Raw genomic sequence first — 20,318 nt, 5'->3', positions numbered from 1 at the left:
AGTCATTACTGTGACAAGCACAGTTTCACGCCAAAATGACTTGCCTGGGCTTTAAATTCAGTGTATAGGATCAGCACTACGTGCTCCTGAACCATGTACAGAATACTATGAGACACAGGTATGTGGATATGTACATTATTTGTCTGTTATCGGTTTGCCTTTTATACCCTTGGCTAGATATTTAATTTCTCTTGTTTACAGATTGTTGTTATAAAAAATCCCCCCGAAGCAGCCGGACAGGCGAAACACGGGTCCGTGTCGGGGACTGCTGCTAAAAGATTGTGATATTAATAATTCAGGAGTTACCGCATTGAAGCAATAAAATATCTTTCAATCAAAAAGTTTTGTCCAAGTGAAGTTTATGTGCACTTTTGGTACCGTTTAACACTTAGCTATGTTACAATTTACTATGTTAATCGTATGCTTTTGCTCTCTACTCTCCCACCCTGTAAATCCCCTGTTCATTGTAACTTTATCTTCCTAGTTAATTGGTTACCCCTTGTTTCAATGTAAACCGGTACGATAAGACACTAGTCTTGAGTATTGGTATATCAAAAGTATTGTAAATAAAATAAATAAAATAAATAAAATAAACTACTGCTTACTACCTGCCTTACTATTTAAAAATACAAAGTTTAACTTGTTTATTCGCTACCTTACTGACTACTAAAAGCACAAACACACAAACACACTAAATAATATTCCCAAATAGTTAACTTTGCCTCAATACTTTTAAAAAAGACAATATCCCAAGCAAAAACCTTTCAGCCACCAGGAAGGTGATCCTCTCCTCTCAGTATATTATTATACATGAATGATTATCAAGCAATTTAAATGTGTGTATTTTAACATACTAGTGTCCTGGATGGTCAGGTGGTTGGGGAGTGGGGGGGGGGGGGGGGTTGGGGGAGAGAAAAAAAAAAAAAGTTAAAGTCTCAGTACCTCTATTTCATTTTTAATTGTGTGCTGTGCGTTGCAACTACCGAATGGCTTAAGAGCTCTACAGAGGGAAGGCTGGTTTATGTTTTGTTCAATATTTGGATTTCTGAAATATACATACCAACCAATTTTTCTGCATTGGTATGCCATATGCTGTTATTCATAATGGTTGTGCTGTTAATAAAAAACAATTACAACAAAAAAATGTCCCCAAGCAGTACTTAGTGATTTTTTCCAGCCCCCAGCAAGGTGATCCTCTCCTCTCAGTGTTCCCACTGGTTTTAACAGACAATCCAGCTTTATATGGACCTCTACAGTGTCTGGTAAGGACTAGACACTAAAATTCATGTTCCTGTGGCACTTCCTGATTATAGATGGGAGTGGGAAGAACAGGGGTTGGGACCTCAGCTAGCACAGCTCTCTGCAGCCTTCCTGAGGCCCCCTCCTCACCTTCCCTGCTGTGACTAGAAGTGAAAGGAGCACTGGTGGGGCCATTGCTCAGTTTTCTCCTCCTCACTGGCAGTAGCTCCCAGCTGCTCTAAATTCTGCAACTCTGGCAGCCCAGCAGTAAAAGTCCTCACTCTCAGCTCCACTGTGTGCTGGGAGGTGAGAGCAGAGAGCTGCTTAATCCACAGGGGAAACAGAGAGGCAGTGGGGGTGGGAATGAGAGGGAAGGGTGTTCCAGATTTAGACTGAGACTAGGATCACTCACCTTATATTAGTGACTGACAGGGCTTGCACCAGTAACTGACAAGGCTTACCTTAATACTCCTCTCTCTCTCACACACACACACATTGAGTTAGAACACCTGAGTGCCAGGTAGGGATTTATTATCAGCTAATAGGAATAATTAGACAAAGGGGATTGGTACAAATAACACTAAAGGGCTGATTGCAATAATCAGAGAAGGAAATCAATCAGAATATACATTAGATAATAGGAATAATAATAATATGGCCTGACATATCTCTTAGGTAAACAGTCCAGTGCAGAGAAGTGCAGGCTGGCAGGGCCTCAGTCCATCGCTCTTCTCCTGCTTGCTTGGGTCAGTCCTTTTACCTATTTCTTTGCTGTGTTATTTGACAGCTACGTAGTAAGAGACACCTTGAAAGTGGACTATGTCAGAGGTCACCTTATCTTTTGCCAGCAGAAAGCAATCGTGCGGGGGTATTAGATGTCAGGCACAGCCCTCTGCATCCCTGCATATTTGTAAATTAGGATAAGCGGTACTGAATTGGCCTGGCCCAGAACTGGTTCTCTACAGCCTCTGTTCATTCTCTCTGTTTGCAACTCTGAGTTCATCATGAGTGAGATTCAAGCAAAATAATCCCATAACGGGGGAAACAGAGCAGTGACAAGGAATGGAGGGGAGAGGGAGAGCGTGGGCACATGGGATGTAAGAGGGAGAGAAACACAGGAGGGAACAGGGCCTGGAGGAGGATAAGAGACAGAGGGGACAGAAGAGGGAGAGAGAAGGGCAGAGAGGACAGATAAGGGAGAGAGATAAAACAGACCAGAGGAGAGGGAAGAGACAGTGGTGGCACAAGGAAGAGACAGAAGAGTGAAAGAGGAGGCAGATTCAGGGGCTGAGTCCATCTGCTACATGCTAGGAAAATAGTTATTAATGAAATTTTCTCACTCAGTACATGAACATGGCTGCTCTTCTGTGTGGATTTTCTGGTGTGAGATTGGTATAAAGTTATTAATGAAGGTTTTCTCACACTCAGTACAAGACAATGGTCTCTCTCCTGTGTGGATTTCCTGGTGTGAGATTAGTATATAGTTATTAATTAAGGTTTTCTCACACTCAGTACAAGACAATGGTCTCTCTCCTGTGCTCCAGAGGAGCAGTAAGTAATATAATAAAATTTAGGGAAAGGTAGGTTAGGTTTAGGGGTGGGGAGGAGAGGAGAGGGGGAAGAGGGAGAAAGTGTAGGTAGGGGGGTAGGGAATTCTCTCCCATTTCGCTCCTTAATAAACTGGGAGGAAACTGGGGAAGGCCCGATAGCGTCGCCAGACGTATATTAGATAGTTTGGCCCCCTGTGCGAGCCGCCCACACAATGCGCACATTTTAAAATCGGTACGTCTGTATGCGTGCGCCAGGAATCAAATGCACATGGATGGCCACGTGCTGCTTTGAAAATCTTTCCCTAAGTGTATGTTTAGCATGAAAGCTTCACCTACACTCAGGTCATGTAAATGCTTTGTAGTGGGGTAAATGGATTTTCTGGTGTTTTGAGAAATGTTGCTTCCTAATAAAGGACCTTCCATATTTAATACATGAGAATGGCCTCTCCTATGTGTGAGTTTTCATGGGTTTTGTGAGAGCGCCCTTCTGTGTGAAGCTTTTACTACATTTAGTACATGAGAATATAATGATGCAACTCCAACATTACTCTCTGCATCAACGGTGCTGATGCAACTCCAACATTACTCTTGCATCAATGGTACTGAACCAACTCCAACATTACTCTTGCATCAATGGTACTGAACCAACTCCAACATTACTCTCTGCATCAATGGCAGGGAGGACAGGAAATTGGAATCATGCAGTTACCAACAAGGGCCCTGAACTTGGCAGTCGATGAAACAAACAAGTATGGGAAAATAAAGGTGAGAGCTTGCTGGAAAGACTGGATGGGCCGTTTTGTCTTTTTCTTCCTTCATTTCTGATTCTATCTTTTCTCTGAGAATGGTCGCTCCACTGTGTGGATTCTCATGTGACTTGTGAGTTTACCCTTCACTGCGAAGCTTTTATTATTCACTACATGAGAATGGTTGCTCCCTTGTGTGGATTCTCATGTGACTTGTGAGGGCACTCTTCACAGTGAATCTTTTATTACATTCAGTACATGAGAATGGTCGCTCCCCTGTGTGGATTCTCATATGAATTGTGAGGGCTCCCTTCTCAGTGAATTTTTTATTACATTCAGTACATGAGAAGGGTTGCTCCCCTGTGTGAATTCTTAGATGATTTCTGAGGGCACTCTTCACAGTGAATATTTTATTACATTCAGTACATGAGAATAGTCCCTCCCCTGTGTGGATTCTTATATGACTTGTGAGGGCACTCTTCTCAGTGAATCTTTTATTACATTCACCACATGAGAATAGTCGCTCCTCTGTGTGGATTCTCATGTGTCTGGTGAGGGCACCCTTCAGAGTGAATCTTTTATTACATTCACTACATGAGAATAGTCGCTCCCCTGTGTGGATTCTTATGTGTCTGGTGAGGGCACCCTTGTCAGTGAATCTTTTATTACATTCACTACATGAGAATGGTCGCTCCCCTGTGTGGATTCTCATGTGTCTGGTGAGGGCACTCTTCAGAGTGAAATTTTTATTACATTCACTACATGGGAATAATCGCTCCCCTGTGTGGATTCGCATGTGTTTTGTGAGGGAACTCTTCACAGGGTAACTTTTATTACATTCACTACATGAGAATGGTCGCTCCCCAGTGTGGATTTTTATGTGACTTGTGAGGGAATCCTTCCTAGTGAATCTTTTATTACATTCACTACATGCGAATGGTCGCTCCCCTGTGTGGATTCTCATGTGTTTTGTGAATGCACCCTTCACAAGGAAGCTTTTATTACATTCACTACAAGAGATCGGTAGCTTCCCTGTGTGGATTCTCATGTGTCTTGTGAGGATATACTTCACAGAGAAGCTTTTATTACATTCAGTACACATGTATGGTCTTTCACCTTTGTGGATTTTCTGGTGGTGGGCGAGGCGTGTTTTGCTAAAGAAACATTTTCCACATTCAGTACAGGAGAAAGGTCTCTCGCCTATGTGGATGCGCTGGTGCAACAGTAGCATATTCTTACGAGTAAAGGTTTTCCCACACTCAGTGCAGGTAAATGGTTTGTTTCCAGTGTGGATTTGTGTGAGGTTTTTGTTCCTTACGAAACATTTTCCACCTTTAGTGCACAAGAATGGTCTTGCTCCAGTGTGGATATTGTGATGCAATTTTAGCTTATACTTACTAATTAAACCTTTCCTCCGATCACTGCAGGGGAAGGGGTACTCTGATTTATGTATGTTTAGGTGCACTTTTAGATTTTTCTTCTGGCTGAAGCTTTTCCCACATTTACTGCTTAGAAATAGTGTTTGTAGGGGATAGGATTTCTGATGCAATATTAAATGTGATTCCTTACCAAAGCTTTTACCACAGGAGTCACACAGAAAGGATTTCTTCCCTTTCCCCTCCCGCTGGTGAAGCTCAGAAGGCTTTTGATCACTGTTATTGCTCTGGAAGGGGCTCTCTGTGCTCTTGTGTCTCTCCTGCTCATGGATGACTTTGACCTCCATCTCACATGCAGTGACTCCATCCCGTGAGTCTCCTGCAGGGCATCTCTGCTTCTTCTCTGTCTCCTGCTGACTATTCCTTGTGTTGCTCCTCTCAGTCCCCTGCGAAACATTCAGAAAGGCAGTTCCTGATTCTCTTGGGATCAGTCCTTCTTCCATAGGATGTTCTTCACGATTCTCTTCCTTTATGTGCTGTGTGACCTCACCACTTGCTGTTGATAGAAGAAGACATTAATCATGCATTAGTCACCATGCAAATGGATCTGAGTTTCTGATCCTATAATCACTGCTCTGGCAGTATCACACAGTGATACCGCTGTGCACTTCTGACCAATCACTAGGGAACATGAAAAACATCTAACAATGGTTTTGGCACCAAAAGCCTTATGAGATGAGCTCCTAAATATGCATAACCTAGAGGAGAGGAGAAAGGAGGAGATATGATAGAGACACTTACATACCTGAAAGGTAATAATGCTCAAGAAGTAAACTTCTTTTGAATGCAAAATAATTTGTAGAGCAAAGGTCATGATATAAAGTTCCAAGGGGAGAGACTAGGAGTAATATCAAGAGCTATTGTTTCTTCACAGAAAGTGTGGTGGATGCCTGGAATTACCTGACAGAAGTGGTGGAGATGAAAACTAACAGAATACAAAAAATAACAGCGGGATAAACACAGAAGCGAGAGAAGATGGAGAGAATGAGAGATAAGAGATCAGGAACGTAAGCGAGCTTGCAGGAAACCGAGCGGATACTCCATAGATAAAACCTGAGAGGGAGAGAAGAGGGAGGAGAGTGGGGGGTAGGATAAGCTTGGAGGGGAAGGATGAGAGTTACCACGGAGGGACAGGACTGAGATTGATATCCAGAGAAGGGCAGGTGTGATGACAGTAAAGACAGTGAGATTCTCTTAGGGTGAGAGGTGATGGCTTAATGAGAGGAAGAAAACTTTGTAAAGCAATGGACAAGGCAGAAGACAGAATGGCCGAGGAGGTGGAGAATATGGGAGGCTGACAGTGCACCTGATGTTCCCAATGGACAGAAGTGGGGAATGAAATTGAGTAGGGTCAGTGTCAGGAAGAGGAAGAGGAAGGAGAATGAATCCATAGGTAGGGGAGAAGGGAAAAATGGCCATGAGACAGCTAGAAGTATGCAGACAAGCTGAAACCTCCCTATTATATAGGTGTATGGCTAAGTATGTCATGAGGTAATGAGTCATGAAGCAAGCTCAGACCTCTTGTATCCTGCTTTTCATATTCAGATATCTGTAGAACAAGAGTGCACGTGGGGGCGAGTGAGCAAAGATTCGCTAGAGTTTTAAATCACGTGCACAAGTACGTGTGTATGATGTAAAACACGCCTAGCATGTGTACTCTAGCAGATGTAAAGCACATATCTTCCTTATGAATTTGTCGGCTTTAACGCATACAGGGAAGAGGATTTTAAAATATGCTCAGGTTAAAGCCATTCCCAGTTTTTTTTATTTAGTTATTTAGGATTTTTATATACCGACATTCTCAATACAAATATCAAATCAGGTCGGTTTACATAGAACAAAACTGTCGCGGTTGAGGCGTTACATTAAACAGAGTTTCTGAACTAAGAACATAATTATTAAATATTAAATAGACAACACTAACTCGTCAAAATAAAGTGAATAAATGTAGGGAATAGTTAAAAAAGAGGGTAGGCTAAATAGGGATATACAGGTAACGGAGAACAGTGTTGATGGGCAAAAAAACCCCCAAAACATGAGTAATACATGAGCTAGAGAACTAATGCATCAACAAAGGAGTCTTTTTAAAACACGTGGTCTGTCCAGATCAGGCATAATAGGGCCTTGAGGGGGTATGGGCAGTCGTGGAACTTATAGTGGACTATTTTGCTCTTTGACCGGTGTCGGAGTGTTCCTGTGATTCTGGATAGGCTTGCCGGAAGAGCCATGTTTTTAGGTTTTTCTTAAAAAGTTAGATGACATGTCTCTTGGCGTAGATTTATTTATTTATTTTAAAGGCTTTAAAGGCTTTTATATACCGGAGTTCATGTACTAGTACATACCACTTCGGTTTACACAGAACCAATATTGGAAAATTACATCAAACAAGTGGGTATAAAACAACAAGGCTAACTTTGTAGGAACTTAGAACTTGAGGTAAAGGAGAGAACAGGACCAAGTGGTAACAGATCAATGTAAATAGCTAAATAATTAATACAAATTCTTACAATAAATACAAATGCTTACAGATTACAGTCTTCAAAATCTAAGTTTACATCTTCAGAATAATGTTTAAATCTACAAGAACTAACGGTTACATCTTCAAGGTTTGTAGACTTCAAAGCTGAGGTTACATCTGACTTAAAAGGTATTGGTGTAGCATGCTGTAAATTTAACGATTGGGAATATGAGACCAAGAAATACAATTAAGAGTTGCGGCATCAGACATCTGGTTAATGTGATTATGAAATGCGTGAATGAGTCTAGATCCGGCGGTAATGAGTTCCAGAGGGTGGGCCCGTCTGTGGAGAGTGCTCTTTTAGTTAGTGAAGTTTTGATCGGGGGAGCATATAAGGAACCTTTGTAATTGTATCTGATAGGTCTTTGTGATGTGTGAGGGCGGAGTTGCGAGTTTAGATTTAGGTGGGCGATGCCCATAATATCCTTGTGGATCATTGATAATGTCTTGAAGGTAATTCTGGCTTTTATAGGAAGCCAGTGAAGGCTGTGGAGAATTGGTGTGATATGGGCTCTTTTATTTGTGTTGGTGAGTAACCTCGCCGCAGAGTTCTGCACCATCTGTAGGGGTTTTGTAGATAAGACTGGAAGACCTAGCAATAGAGAGTTGCAGTAGTCTAACTTAGACAGAATTAAAGACTGGACTACTAGACGGAAGTCACTGAAGTGGAGGAGTGATTTCAGATTTTTTAGCACTTGAAGTTTGAAATAACATTCTTTAGTTGTGTTGATAACGAAGGATTTAAGGTTGAATTTATTGTCGAGATGCACCCCTAAGTCTCTGACGGAAGGAGAGTGGTTAATGGATAATTTTGTGAATTGTGTTGCGCTTTGGGAGTTGATGAGAGTATGGTTTTTGTCTGGCGAGATGATGAGGATTTCTGTTTTATTTGAATTAAGTATGAGGTTCAGGCTGGATAGCAGAGTATTGATAGATTGTAAACAATTATTCCAATGTGCCCAAGTTTTTTGCAGTGATTCTGTGATGGGAAGGAGTATCTGAATGTCATCAGCGAAAATATAATGTTTTAGCTTGAGGCTGGAGAGTAGGTGGCAGAGTGGAAGCAGGTAAATATTAAATAGCGTAGGGGAGAGAGATGATCCTTGTGGTACTCCTCGTGTTGATTTAATAGGAGGCGATTCTTCATTATTGATCTTGACTTTATAGAATCTATTCTCCAGGAATGATTGAAACCAGCTGTGAGCTTCTCCTTGAATTCCTATATCGGATAGCCGTTCGAGAAGGATGGCATGATTGACTGTGTCAAATGCGGCGGATAGGTCGAGAAGGGCGAGAAGGTATGGTTGTTTTCTTTCAAGATTGAGGAGGATGGTGTCAGATAACAATGCGAGTAATGCTTCTGTGTTTTGCGATTTCCTGAAGCCGAACTGGAAAGGGGAGAGTATGTTGTTCTCCTCCAGGTACTCCGACAGTTGCTTGTTGACGAATCTTTCCATCACTCTTGAGATCAGGGGAAGGTTAGCGATAGGGCGGAAGTTTGCAGGGTCGTCCGTTGAAAGATTAGGTTTTTTTAGTAAGGGTTTCAGAATGGCTATTTTGAGTTGATCTGGGACTTTTCCTTGAGTTAAAGAGCAGTTGATGATGTCTGCTAATGCTTTAGAAATGGTGTTAGGAGTCGATAGCAGAAGATTGGAGGGTATGGTATCCAGTGGGTGAGAAGAGGGTTTGAGCTTATTGAGAATAAATTCGATTTCCAATGATGATGGGGTCTCGAACGATGATAAGCTGCATTCTTTGTTATGTGAAGAGATGTTAGGGTGCGTTGCTGTTGGCTGTTGGGTGGAGATTGGCTTGAGGAGGTTGGTGATCTTTTTATCAAAGTAGATTGCAAGTTCCGAGGCTTTGTTGGCTGCTTGTTCGTCCGGGATGATAGGTGGAGAGGGTTTTGTTAGGGAAGATACAAATGAGAATAAGGCTTTGGAGTCAAGTGCGAAGTTGTGGATTTTTTTTGCAAAGAAGTCTTTTTTGGCCTTGAGGATGGCTAATCTATATGTGTTGAGGTGGGATTTATAGTTTAGCGTTGTGATGGTGGAAGGAGACTTGCGCCAACTGTTTTCCTTTTTCCGAAGTTCTTGTTTGAGGATTTTAAGTGTCGGAGTGTACCACGGATGTCTGTTGGCTTGGGGTGGTTTCAGGGATTTGGTGATGGAGGGACAGGATAGATCTGCGACCTCGTTTGTTATCTTGAGCCAGGAGTTGATAGCTGAGGAAGCATCTGTGAGATCCAGTCGCTCGAGTTCTTTGGTGAGCAGATTACTATGACTGTCTATGGGGCAGGGTTTCCTGTATCGTATAGTGGTTGCCGGGTATATGGGACCCATTAGCCCACCAGTTTGCCTAGTCTATCTCAAAGTTAGCCAGACGCTTCTGGTTCTTCATCCTGCACTCCCCCCAGTTGAGCAAGACCCCTCACCCTATCGTGTTAGCCCTAAAAAGTGATTTCTGCAGACGTACACCTCATGAGGAGCAGCAGGAAATATATGCAGCTAACAGTGCACCACAAGCAGTAGCCGCCATTTTTACACACTTAACTGCTGGCCCCGCCCCTTTTTTTAGCACAAGCAAGTAGTTAGCAGCTTTTGAAATTCATGTCGCTCACATGTGGCAACGTATTCATCTTTTAGTGCGAGTAACACTTTAAAATTTGGCCCATTCAGTTCTGTATCCAGGCAGGTGGGATTAGTAGTCCTGGGCCTGCTGCTGAGGGCTCAGTCAAGTCCCTTGAGAAACTTTGTGGATGCTCCCCAGCAGGTCCCTCATGTAAGACATCTGAGATAAATTCCTAGACTGCCTCACAGGACCCGTCTCAAATGAAAAGAGACAAACAACCAATCTCAGGTGCCAGCTCAGACACAGAGCAATGCTGGAGCTGGAGTCAGGAGAAAAGTCACAAAAAACCTTCGGTAAATCAGCCCTCGAGCCCGCTAAACATGCAGATAATGCAATTTTTACCTAGGGAGATGAGGGTTTCATAATTCTCCTTCATCACCTCCCTGTAAAGCTCCTTCTGCCCTTCATCTAAATACCCCCACTCCTCCTGGGAGAAATAGACAGCGATGTCCTCAAACGTCACCGGCATCTGAAACACAAACCAGAAACACTCAGAGACACATGGAGGGGCTCAGCGTGCATTAGATCTCAGCTGGATTTATTCTCCTAACGTTTTATCATAGAAAAGAGGACACCAGGACCCCTCTTCCCCAGGAAATGCCAGATTTGTTCCCTCTGTGTTGCCCCTAGAATCAGTTTCTTCCATAGACCCCAAGGTTTTCAATTCAAACTGGAAAACATTCTCTAGTACCAGAGACACAGAATATGAAATATCATTGCATGGATAAATCACATTATAATAAAAAATATACTATAACAGCATTATCCAGAACATCAGGAACATCTGGTTCTATTCCTTCAGGAGGACTCACTGTGCTGAATCCTAACAGGGCAGGAAAAGTTTGGTGTCTTGGGCAGCCACATATCTCCCATTGTGATGTACTCCTCCTCCTCAATTAAGTTCCCGGCTTTCACCCAAGCCATGATCACCCATTGATCCCTCATCTGCTTTCACCCAAATTACTATGTTTCCTATTTTTCACCTGAGTTTTGTTATCCAGGTTTTATCTACCTTGTTAAATGTAAGACAAGACTTTGTCACTGTTGTTTTTTTGCAAGTTATAATGTAAACTGAAGTGGTAATTAATCCTGTTAATTGAACCTCGGTATATAAAAGTTATAAATAAATAAAATAAATAAATGTACTAATTCAGGGGTGTTGCAAACCATGGGCAGATAGGGATCGTGACCCAAATCTCAAACAGCTGTTTGGTTTCCTTCTCTGCAGGGAAACGTAAAGGAGAAAGTAATACTTATCTGATAATTTCCTTTCTTCTGCATTCATACAGGTCAATCCACACAATGGGTTATGCACCTCTACCAGCAGGTGGAGACAGAGTAAAAGCCAATGTCAAGGACATATAGCCCTGTCCCAACATCAGCCTACAAGTATTCTCTGGAAAAGCCAAACTGTGGACAAACTGCTCATACTTCCAACCAATTGAGAACATTGAGCTCAGTCAAAAGAGCTAACGTTTACTAAGCTAAGGAGCTGGTCTTGACACTTACCAATCCTGAAATGAGAAACAGATATAATACTCAGCGTCGTCCGTACCTAGAAGACAAACTGAAAGCAAGATGGCAGCTGAGGGTGGATCGTGGATCCGTCTGCCTTCCTTAGAGGAAAGAAAAATTTTGTATTTTATTTTAATTTTATCACATAGAATTTCTCCTTCCTGTTCACTCAGGCAGGCCAATCCACATCAGTGGGATGTACCAAAGCTGCCCAGGGACCAAGCAGCATCGCACATGCTAAGGCCGGCATCTTCCTAAGCCCAAACGATCAAGCGGAATGCCTGGAAGGGTGCTTAAGGACGACCACTGATGACTCCCATAATCCAATAACAGACTATAGTTGCCCGCGCCGCTGGCTCAACCTGTATACCTCCGCCATGGAGCACAGTTGACCAGACTGACTGAGAGGATTAATAACCTCCAAGTACTGCATCAGATGCCACTTGACAGCCAGAGCACGCAAGAGACGATATTCACTCTCCTCTGTATTCCTTTTCAGTGTGGCCAGGGAAGTAAACAGAGTCAAATGAAATTCCGAAACCACTTTGGGCCAAAAGAAGGTAGAGTCCGAAGCTGTACCACCCCCAGAGTCACAGGCAGGAACGGCTTATGGCAAGAAATAGCCCGCAGCTCGGAAACATGATGTCCTGAGTAGATTACCTTGAAGACTGTTTTTCTAGGGTTAAGAACCTTCAAGAAGAAGCCTCGTTGCAGTTGAAAAGGTAGGACTCGAAAGGAATCCACAATCAGATTAAGTTACCATAAGGACACTGGTAGCCACAAGGGAGGATGAAGATGCTTAACTTCCTTCACGAACAGAGACACATCTGGACGGGGAGACAAAAACCCACTAAGAATTCGCCTCCTATAAACAGGTGGGTGCTGCCACTTGAACCTTCAAGGAGTTAAGAGCCAAGCCTTTAAGCAATCTGTCCTGAAAAATTCCAAAATTAATCAAATTTCCACTTTGAGAGGCTGAGAACCTCGCTCCTCACATAAGTCCTCAAAAACTCACCCAACTCTCACATAAGCCCGAGATATAGAAATACACATATTTTTTTATTTTAGCCTGATGCAAAGTGTAAGCAGTGCAGCAGAATAACCCTGCTTCAATAAATTGAGTCCTCTGAAGGGCCAAACTGTAAGAGAAAATTGACCCGGATTGTCATGAAGAACTGGTCCCTAAAGCCATACATCCTTCCCGGGCAGTAGCCTAAGAAGCCTGCCCACCAGCAGCCACTGCAGATCAGCATACCTCAGCCATCGGGGCCTAATCCGTTGCCACCAGAAGCAGGGTTTCTATTGCAGTCTTTCAAACAATCATGCCCAGTAGTGGCCATGCCTGAATGAGAGCATCGATCCAACAACTTTTAGATCCTTTCTTTCTTTTTTTTTTATTTATTTTTTATTGACACTTTCCAAACAAAATAACAGGAATGTTTCTGATACATCATGTAAATATACACAAAATACAATAAACCTTTTACATTATACCATGGTGTTTTTGACTTTTCTATTTTCCTCCCCCCTCCCTTCCCTCCCCCTCCCTATGTGGTATCCTTAATATCCCATTGACAGCTATCCATCCGAGCCACCCACAGTTGGGGCATCACTATGATTCTCAGTGGGGTCACTTCCCCCAGACCTCCCCCTATACTTCCCTTCTTATAGAGGAAGCAAATGGCCCAGCTCCTACTCCTTATTCTTCTCCCCTATCTCTGTATTCCCTCAAACACCTTTAGTAATTCCTATACCACCGCAAAAACGGTTCCCATATCAAAACATGCATATCCATCTTATCCTGATGTTGAGCTCTAATGTAGTACCAATAATGCATTTGCCAAAGTCTCTTCGTAACAGTAGTAATGGTAGGCACCTTCTCTGATTTCCAATGCCCAGCCAGCTCTTGGCGAGCTGTACTAAGAATTTGATATAACAAAGTTCGCTTGGGTCCTATCCAGGTATCCGGGTATGCAGATAATAAGTATAGCTCTGGGCATAAGACTACTCGGGTATGAAACAGCTGTCCAAGAAACATCTGTATTTGTTTCCAGTACTGTGTTATTCCAAGGCAGAGCCACCATATATGCAAAAAAGTCCCTTCTACTCCGCAATTCCGCCAACACTGTGCCCCCTGAGTGGGGTATATTTTATGAAGTTTACATGGAGTAAGGTACCATCTGGACAGTATTTTATAGTTAGTTTCTGTTATTTTAGTTGAAATAGATCTTTGTGATAAATTTTCGAAGCATTGCTTCCATTGAGTTGAGGTCCATTGTAGGCTCAAATCCTTTTCCCATTGTCCCTGAAAACGAGCCTCTATCGGTGCCGAGTCCAGCAACCAGATGTACATGTTGGATATAACTCCTTTTGCTCCCACGTTGGGACTGCACATTGCTTCAAATGCCGTCTTCTTTCGGGTCACCTCTTTATGTAGGTGCGATACCTGAATACAGTGTCTTAATTGCAGGTAGTAATAGAATTCTGTTACTGGTAAACCATAAAGTCTCTGAAGTTCCTCAAACGGTAATATACCCTGTTCCCGCATCACCTGCCCATAATGCCATACTCCCCACTTCCCCCATCGATTTGGTCTATTTCCCTCCTGACAGACCCATGTATTGTCTTTATACAAGCCAAGAGGGAGGAGAGGCGTAATCAGGCTAGCTCCAGTCAGTTTTGATCTACATTTCTGCCATGTTTTTGCTGTAACTCGTGTAAAGGGATTACTCTTGTCTTTATAAGAAATTTACCATGGCAACCCCCATATTCTATGTAACAGGGGCTCCCCCTTATGCGTATCCTGTTCAATCCTGGCCCATTGCTTCATCTCCTGTCCCGCTTTCCATTCATAGATAACTCTTAATTGTGCAGCTTGGAAATATCTAGTGAAATTCGGGACCGCCAAGCCCCCCCGCTCTCTCGAGTTCCATAATATCTGTCGAGAGATACGCGGCGGCCTCCGTTTCCAAATAAAATGAAAAATCTTAGTGTGTAATTTTTTCAGGAATTCCGTTGGTATGTCAATTGGCAATGTCTGGAATAGGTATAACCACCTGGGCAGTACATTCATTTTAATAGTGGCCACTCTGCCCAACCAGGTAATTCTGTAGGGGCTCCATATCTCAAGATCCCTACTCATTTTAACCATCAAGGGCACATAATTTAATTGGAACAAATTCGTCCAGTTCGCGTGTAAAGTAATACCCAAATATTTCAACCCCTGTTTTGCCCACTTAAATGGAAAGTGGGCTTGTAAACTATCTTTCTGACTCTCTGTAAGTGTTAAGTTCAGTATTTCTGATTTAGTCATGTTAACTTTAAAACCAGAGAGAACCCCAAAACTCTCCATTTCCCTAATCAAAATTGGTAGGGTCAATTGTGGTGATGCGATGGAAAACAATATATCGTCCGCAAACAACGAAATTTTATACTGTTCCTCTCCACTAGGAATCCCTTTGATATCCCCCTGCTGCCGTATCCACGTTGCAAAGGGTTCCAAGAATAGCGCAAACAGCAGGGGTGAGAGAGGGCAACCTTGTCGTGTACCCCTTCCTAACGCAAAAGGAGGAGAATAGGCCCCATTAACCTTTATACATGCCTTTGGCGAAGCGTACATTGCCATAAGCCAGGTGCAGAAGTTATCCCCAATACCCACCTTTCTCAATACCGCAAACAAAAAGTCCCAATTAACCCTGTCGAAGGCTTTTTCTGCATCTACCCCTAATAAGATGGATGGGATCTTCTGTGTCTGTGCTATCCACATTAAGTTGACTACTTTCCGGATATTATCCCCTGCTTGTCGACCCGGGATGAACCCAGCCTGGTCCTGGTGTATAAGCAATGGCATAACCATATTTAGTCTATGAGCTAAAACTTTGGCTAGAATCTTTAAATCAACATTAAGTAATGATATAGGTCGATATGACCCGCACACCGTTTTATCTTTACCAGGCTTGGGAATCACCGTGATACCAGCCATTTCCATTGTTTCAGGCAGGGTAGACGTGCTCAGGATATCATTATATACGATTTGTAAATGCAGGACCAGGATATCTTTAAACTTTTTATAAAAGAGACCCGTAAGCCCGTCTAGCCCTGGCGCCTTCTGGGGTTTGAGGGTAGAAATAGCATCCGCTATCTCTCTTCTAGTTACAGGTTTATCCATAATCTGAGATTGCTTGTCAGTCAAGGCCGGCAGCTGAACCCCCTGTAGGTAGTCCGCAATCAATTCACCAGAAACCTGCGGTCCTGCTGTGTACAAGTCCTTGTAGAATTGAGCGAACCTGCTCCGTATCCCTTTATTATCCCAGATACAATGGCCCTTTATGTCTTTAATCTTAAGTATAGTACTCTGTGCAATTTGTTGTTTTAATTGCCGGGCCAGTAGTCTGCCCGGTCTGTTTCCTTCAATAAAATATGTCCCCCTCCGCTTATCCAGCTTATCCATTATCTCCCCTTCCATAATAACTTGGAGCTCATGTCTTTTCTTCTCTAAGTCTTGAAGTGTACGCCACCCTCCAAGTGTTTTATGTTTCCGTTCTAGCCTCTCAATTTCCTGAATTAATTCCCCTTTTACCTTTCCTTGCTCCCTGCGACCCGTGGCTTCTTTAGCTATTAACCTTCCTCGCATTACCGCCTTAAAGCAGTCCCATACAGTCCTTGTGGGGATCGTTCCATTCTCATTAAACTCAAAATACTCCTTAATATCCTGATGCAAGGACTCACAAAATTTCGAATCTGTCAATACCTTATCATTTAACCTCCAGGATCTATTTCTCGGTTCCTCCTGTACCAGGCCAAAGGTGCCATAAATGCTAGCATGATCAGACCACAAAATATTCCCTATCGTAGCTTCCTTACAGCACAAGTACCACTGCTTACTTCCCAATAGTAAATCAATTTGGGTGTAGGTATCATGGACTCTAGAATAGAAGGTGTAGTCCCTCTCAGTGGAATGTTGCATGCGCCAGATGTCCACCAATCCCCAGTGTTCCATCAGAGTTTTTAATCGCATCCTATGTATGTTACCGCCCCCTTTTTTCCAGTTGCTGTGATCCAGCTTTGTATTTAAAATAGTATTAAAATCCCCTCCCAACAATAATGCGCCCTGAATAAAACCACTTAAGGCTTGTTCCAGTTGAACAAAAAACTCCCCTTGTTGTTGATTTGGAGCATATATGTTTACTAACGTAATTAGCACGTGATCTACTTTAGCCACCACTGCAATAAATCTACCCTGTCTGTCTTTCTTACATTCCACTATCTCAATGCGGAGGTTTTGAGCTATCAATATGCCCACTCCTCCTGTTTTTTTACCCTCACCGTTAGATGCCAACAAAATGTGGGGGTATGCGGGATCTTTCAATAGTTTCTCATCCTTCCTTAATAAGTGGGTTTCTTGTATAAAATATATTGAGGCATTTAAGGCCTTTGCTTCATTGAATAACAATTGACGCTTTCTGGGGTGATTCAGCCCTTTCACATTTAGGGACACAATCTTTAAATCAGCCATCATATCTCTTTATCAGCTCCTGCTTCGATGTCCCCCCCATGTGTGTGCTCAGTGGACGACCGTACTCACCCCCGCTGACCATACCCTTATATACCACATAACCCCCCTTGAAATCCCCCCCCCCCACCTCCCCCTCCCCCCCATCCATCAATAATGAGGTAAATATCCTCATTCTTTCCATTCAGGAGGAATGACGTCAACCAGTGTAGCGTGAAATTTACACTTAATAAACCATGCTATCTGCTTATGCAGATTCAGAAACTGCCCTTCTCCAGGCCCCCTTCCCGCAAGGCAATATTTCCCCAACACTCTTAACTTATAAGTCCACCCGCATTGTTAACTGCGGGAGAATTAACTCATTAATATTATTATAACTCGCTTGCCCCAACCAAATGGCTAGAGCTCCAACTTCTGAGATGATCTCTGAATGTTCAGCATCTCCTTCTTCCAGGATCAGATTATCTCGCAGCCTCCGCCGGGTATTCCTTATGGCCTTCTTGTCGTCGCAGCCTCTTCCCTCCTTTTCCTGCGCGTTGCCATCTGGGACCAGGTTCAGTTCTACTCGTCTGATCACCCCTCTCATGTCCTTTTATGGCTATGCCATGCTGCCTCAAAAGTTTTTCTGCCCCATCAGGGTGCTTAGCCACGCAGGCCCGCTCAGGGCTACAGGATGGAGACTCCTCCGCCTCCTCACTGCATCCCTGCACTGCAGGGGAAGGAGGCGTAAGGGATTCAGCATCATAGCAATCTCCTGCGGGAGCAGGAGGGGAACACCTCCCCCTTGACCCCTGCTGTGGACCCCGCCAGCCTTACAGGCTGCTGCCCGCAGTTTTTCTGCCATCCCGGCAAAAATTCAATCTTCCTGCTAAGCAGACGCGCTGCTGTGTGAAGTGGGCCTCACCACATGGAGGCCGAGCCGCCGGGAGCGCAGCGCGGAGCAACTGTCGGAGCGCGGGAGAAAGGCAGAGAAGGGCAGGCAGGGAGCGCAAAACGCGGGTCTACAGAAAAAAACCAAGGCGCGCTGAAATCACGAGTCCCCTGTTGGGAGAAAGCTCCTACACCTGCCCACACGGTTCCCACTCCCTTACCGGACCCAACAGCTGCGTAGGCCACCACCGGTACAGCCCTCCAGGCCAATTATCCCGGGCCGGAGCTCTCCTCAGAAGCAAATGCAGGCTTTTTTTTTTTTTTTTAATTAGCTTCACCCACAAAGAGAAAGAAGCAAAAATCCCCAGGGGGGGAGACTTCCCTGGTGAGTCCAGGGGTGGGCACGAAGGGACCTCAGGGCACAGAGAGTGAGCCAGTCCCCTGGCTATCAGGGGCCCCAGAAACAGCCAGGAGTAACCAACCCCCCATTCGCCCAGCTCGACCCGAGGGATGGCCCGGCCACCAGAACCTGTCACCTCGGGGAGCTGCAGCACTTCTCAAACTTCCAGATCAGTCAGGACTGCAGGTTTGCACCTCTACCAGAGAATACGGAGGGACTGCAGGTGGCATTCTCGGTTATGTAGCAGTGCCTCAAGGGTTTGTTCTCTGTCTCCATCTGCTGGTAGGGAGGTATAAACCCACTGGTCTGGAATGATCTGGGTACGTCCAGGAAAGTTGCATCAACAGTATAAAGGCTTACAGGTTAAGGGTAGTAACCACTGCACCAGCAAGTTACCCCATGCACTTTTCTCCTTTCTGGCCTACAAAAACCAAAATAAAGAACAAACTACACCCAGGAAAAGTTATCTGGGTTACTACAGGACAGGGATTTCTCCAATCAGACTAACTTTACCCAGGCAGCACTGAATATCAAGTCTCTCCAGCTAAAATTTACCCTACCCAGAGCACCTCCACCAGCTAAATTTTCTACAAATAATGAGTTATGAGCAACCCAAAGTTTCACAGGAGAGTAGGGGGAGAAATTCCTATCTCCAGTTTTGTAAAGGCAACTAGAAAAGTACCCAGACAAGCCCTTGGGAGCATCAAACTCTCAGTGTAAAAAGGCAAAGGTGAGAGGAGGAGGCAGAGGGGGAAGGTAAAGAAATCACAGGAAGCAGAAACTGAGAGGGTCCTTAAGCAGGAGGAGCTGCTGCTGCTGTATGAGGGGGAGAAGCAGGAAGAAGAGCCTGAGCGGATGCAGAGAATAAGGAGCCCAAAGAATGGATTCAGTGAGAGGCTGGGGGGATGGGAACAGTCCCAGGCTGCATCCCCTGCCCCCCTCCTACCTGCTGAGCAGAAAGCCCTGCAGCCATTCTCCTGCCCCTTCTCCAGAGCAGGATTTCCAGCCCCGGCTCCCTCCCTGCACGGTCCCTGGGTGGGGGGATGGGATCAGTCCCAGGCTGCATCCCCTGCCCCCCTCCTACCTGCTGAGCAGAAAGCCCTGCAGCCATTCTCCTGCCCCTTCTCAATCCTCAGCTTCTCCCTTAATGGCTGAAGGTAGAGGAGGAAGGAAGAGGACGAGAGCAAAGCAAGAAGTGCAAGTAAGAGGAAGGGGAAGTCGAGACTGGGAATTGTGGGAAATGTAGTCCTGGTGCGTGGTTTGTTGTAATTGGCTGATTAATAAAGCCAAGTCCAGTTCCATTCATAAAATCCAAAATGGGTAACTCTGCAGCCTCTCAGAGAGACTGGGGAGCAGGGGGAGGGGAAACAGGGGAAAGAAAGAAGGAGGGGAGAGCAGGGAGGTGGGAAAAGGGAGGGATTCTGGGGACAGAGCAGGGTGAGGAGGCGCAGGAGGGAGGGAGACTGGGAAGGATCAGGGAGAGGGTAAGGAAGAGAGAGGATGTGAGAGAGAGCCCCCTCTGACTGCTGCCCTCTGCCTCCCCCGCCCAGCACTGACAGCAGGAGCTGAGGCTGCACACAAGGCTGCAGGATTCAGGATCAGCTGGGACTGCGCCCTCAGGAATATTGGGACTGGCAGACTGGGAGCTCAGATTCATACATTATACCTGGAAGGAGAGCATCAGCTGATGAGGAAGGAAGCAATCCTGGAGCTAGGACCTGCCCTCAGGATGATGTAGGATCCTCTAGCACTGAGAATAGTTCTCCAGGAGCAGGGGCCCAGGAGGGAAGACTGGGAGCTCAGATTCATACATTATACCTGGAAGGAGAGCATCAGCTTGATGAGGAAGGAAGCAATCCTGGAGCTAGGACCTGCCCTCAAGATGATGTGGTATCCTCTAG

At 44.5% G+C, this 20,318-nt stretch overlaps 1 protein-coding gene across 1 annotated transcript in view; it reads right to left on the bottom strand.

Annotated features, from left to right (window-relative positions):
* The window catches only part of LOC115083578 (zinc finger protein 850-like), a 59,751-nt gene extending 39,969 nt beyond the window's left edge, over positions 1 to 19,782 (bottom strand). Inside the window, exons 1-2 of the mRNA XM_029587486.1 lie at positions 19,502 to 19,782; positions 10,463 to 10,589 (exon numbers count right to left, since the gene is read on the bottom strand). Coding sequence (XP_029443346.1) covers positions 10,463 to 10,589; positions 19,502 to 19,528 — 154 coding nt within the window. The 5' untranslated portion in view covers positions 19,529 to 19,782. The remainder of the gene's footprint in view (positions 1 to 10,462; positions 10,590 to 19,501) is intronic.
* Positions 19,783 to 20,318: the final 536 nt, after the last annotated feature.

Source organism: Rhinatrema bivittatum, chromosome 2, assembly GCF_901001135.1.
Source record: "Rhinatrema bivittatum chromosome 2, aRhiBiv1.1, whole genome shotgun sequence".
Lineage (NCBI taxonomy): Eukaryota > Metazoa > Chordata > Amphibia > Gymnophiona > Rhinatrematidae > Rhinatrema > Rhinatrema bivittatum.
This window is presented reverse-complemented; position numbering and strand designations above follow the sequence as displayed.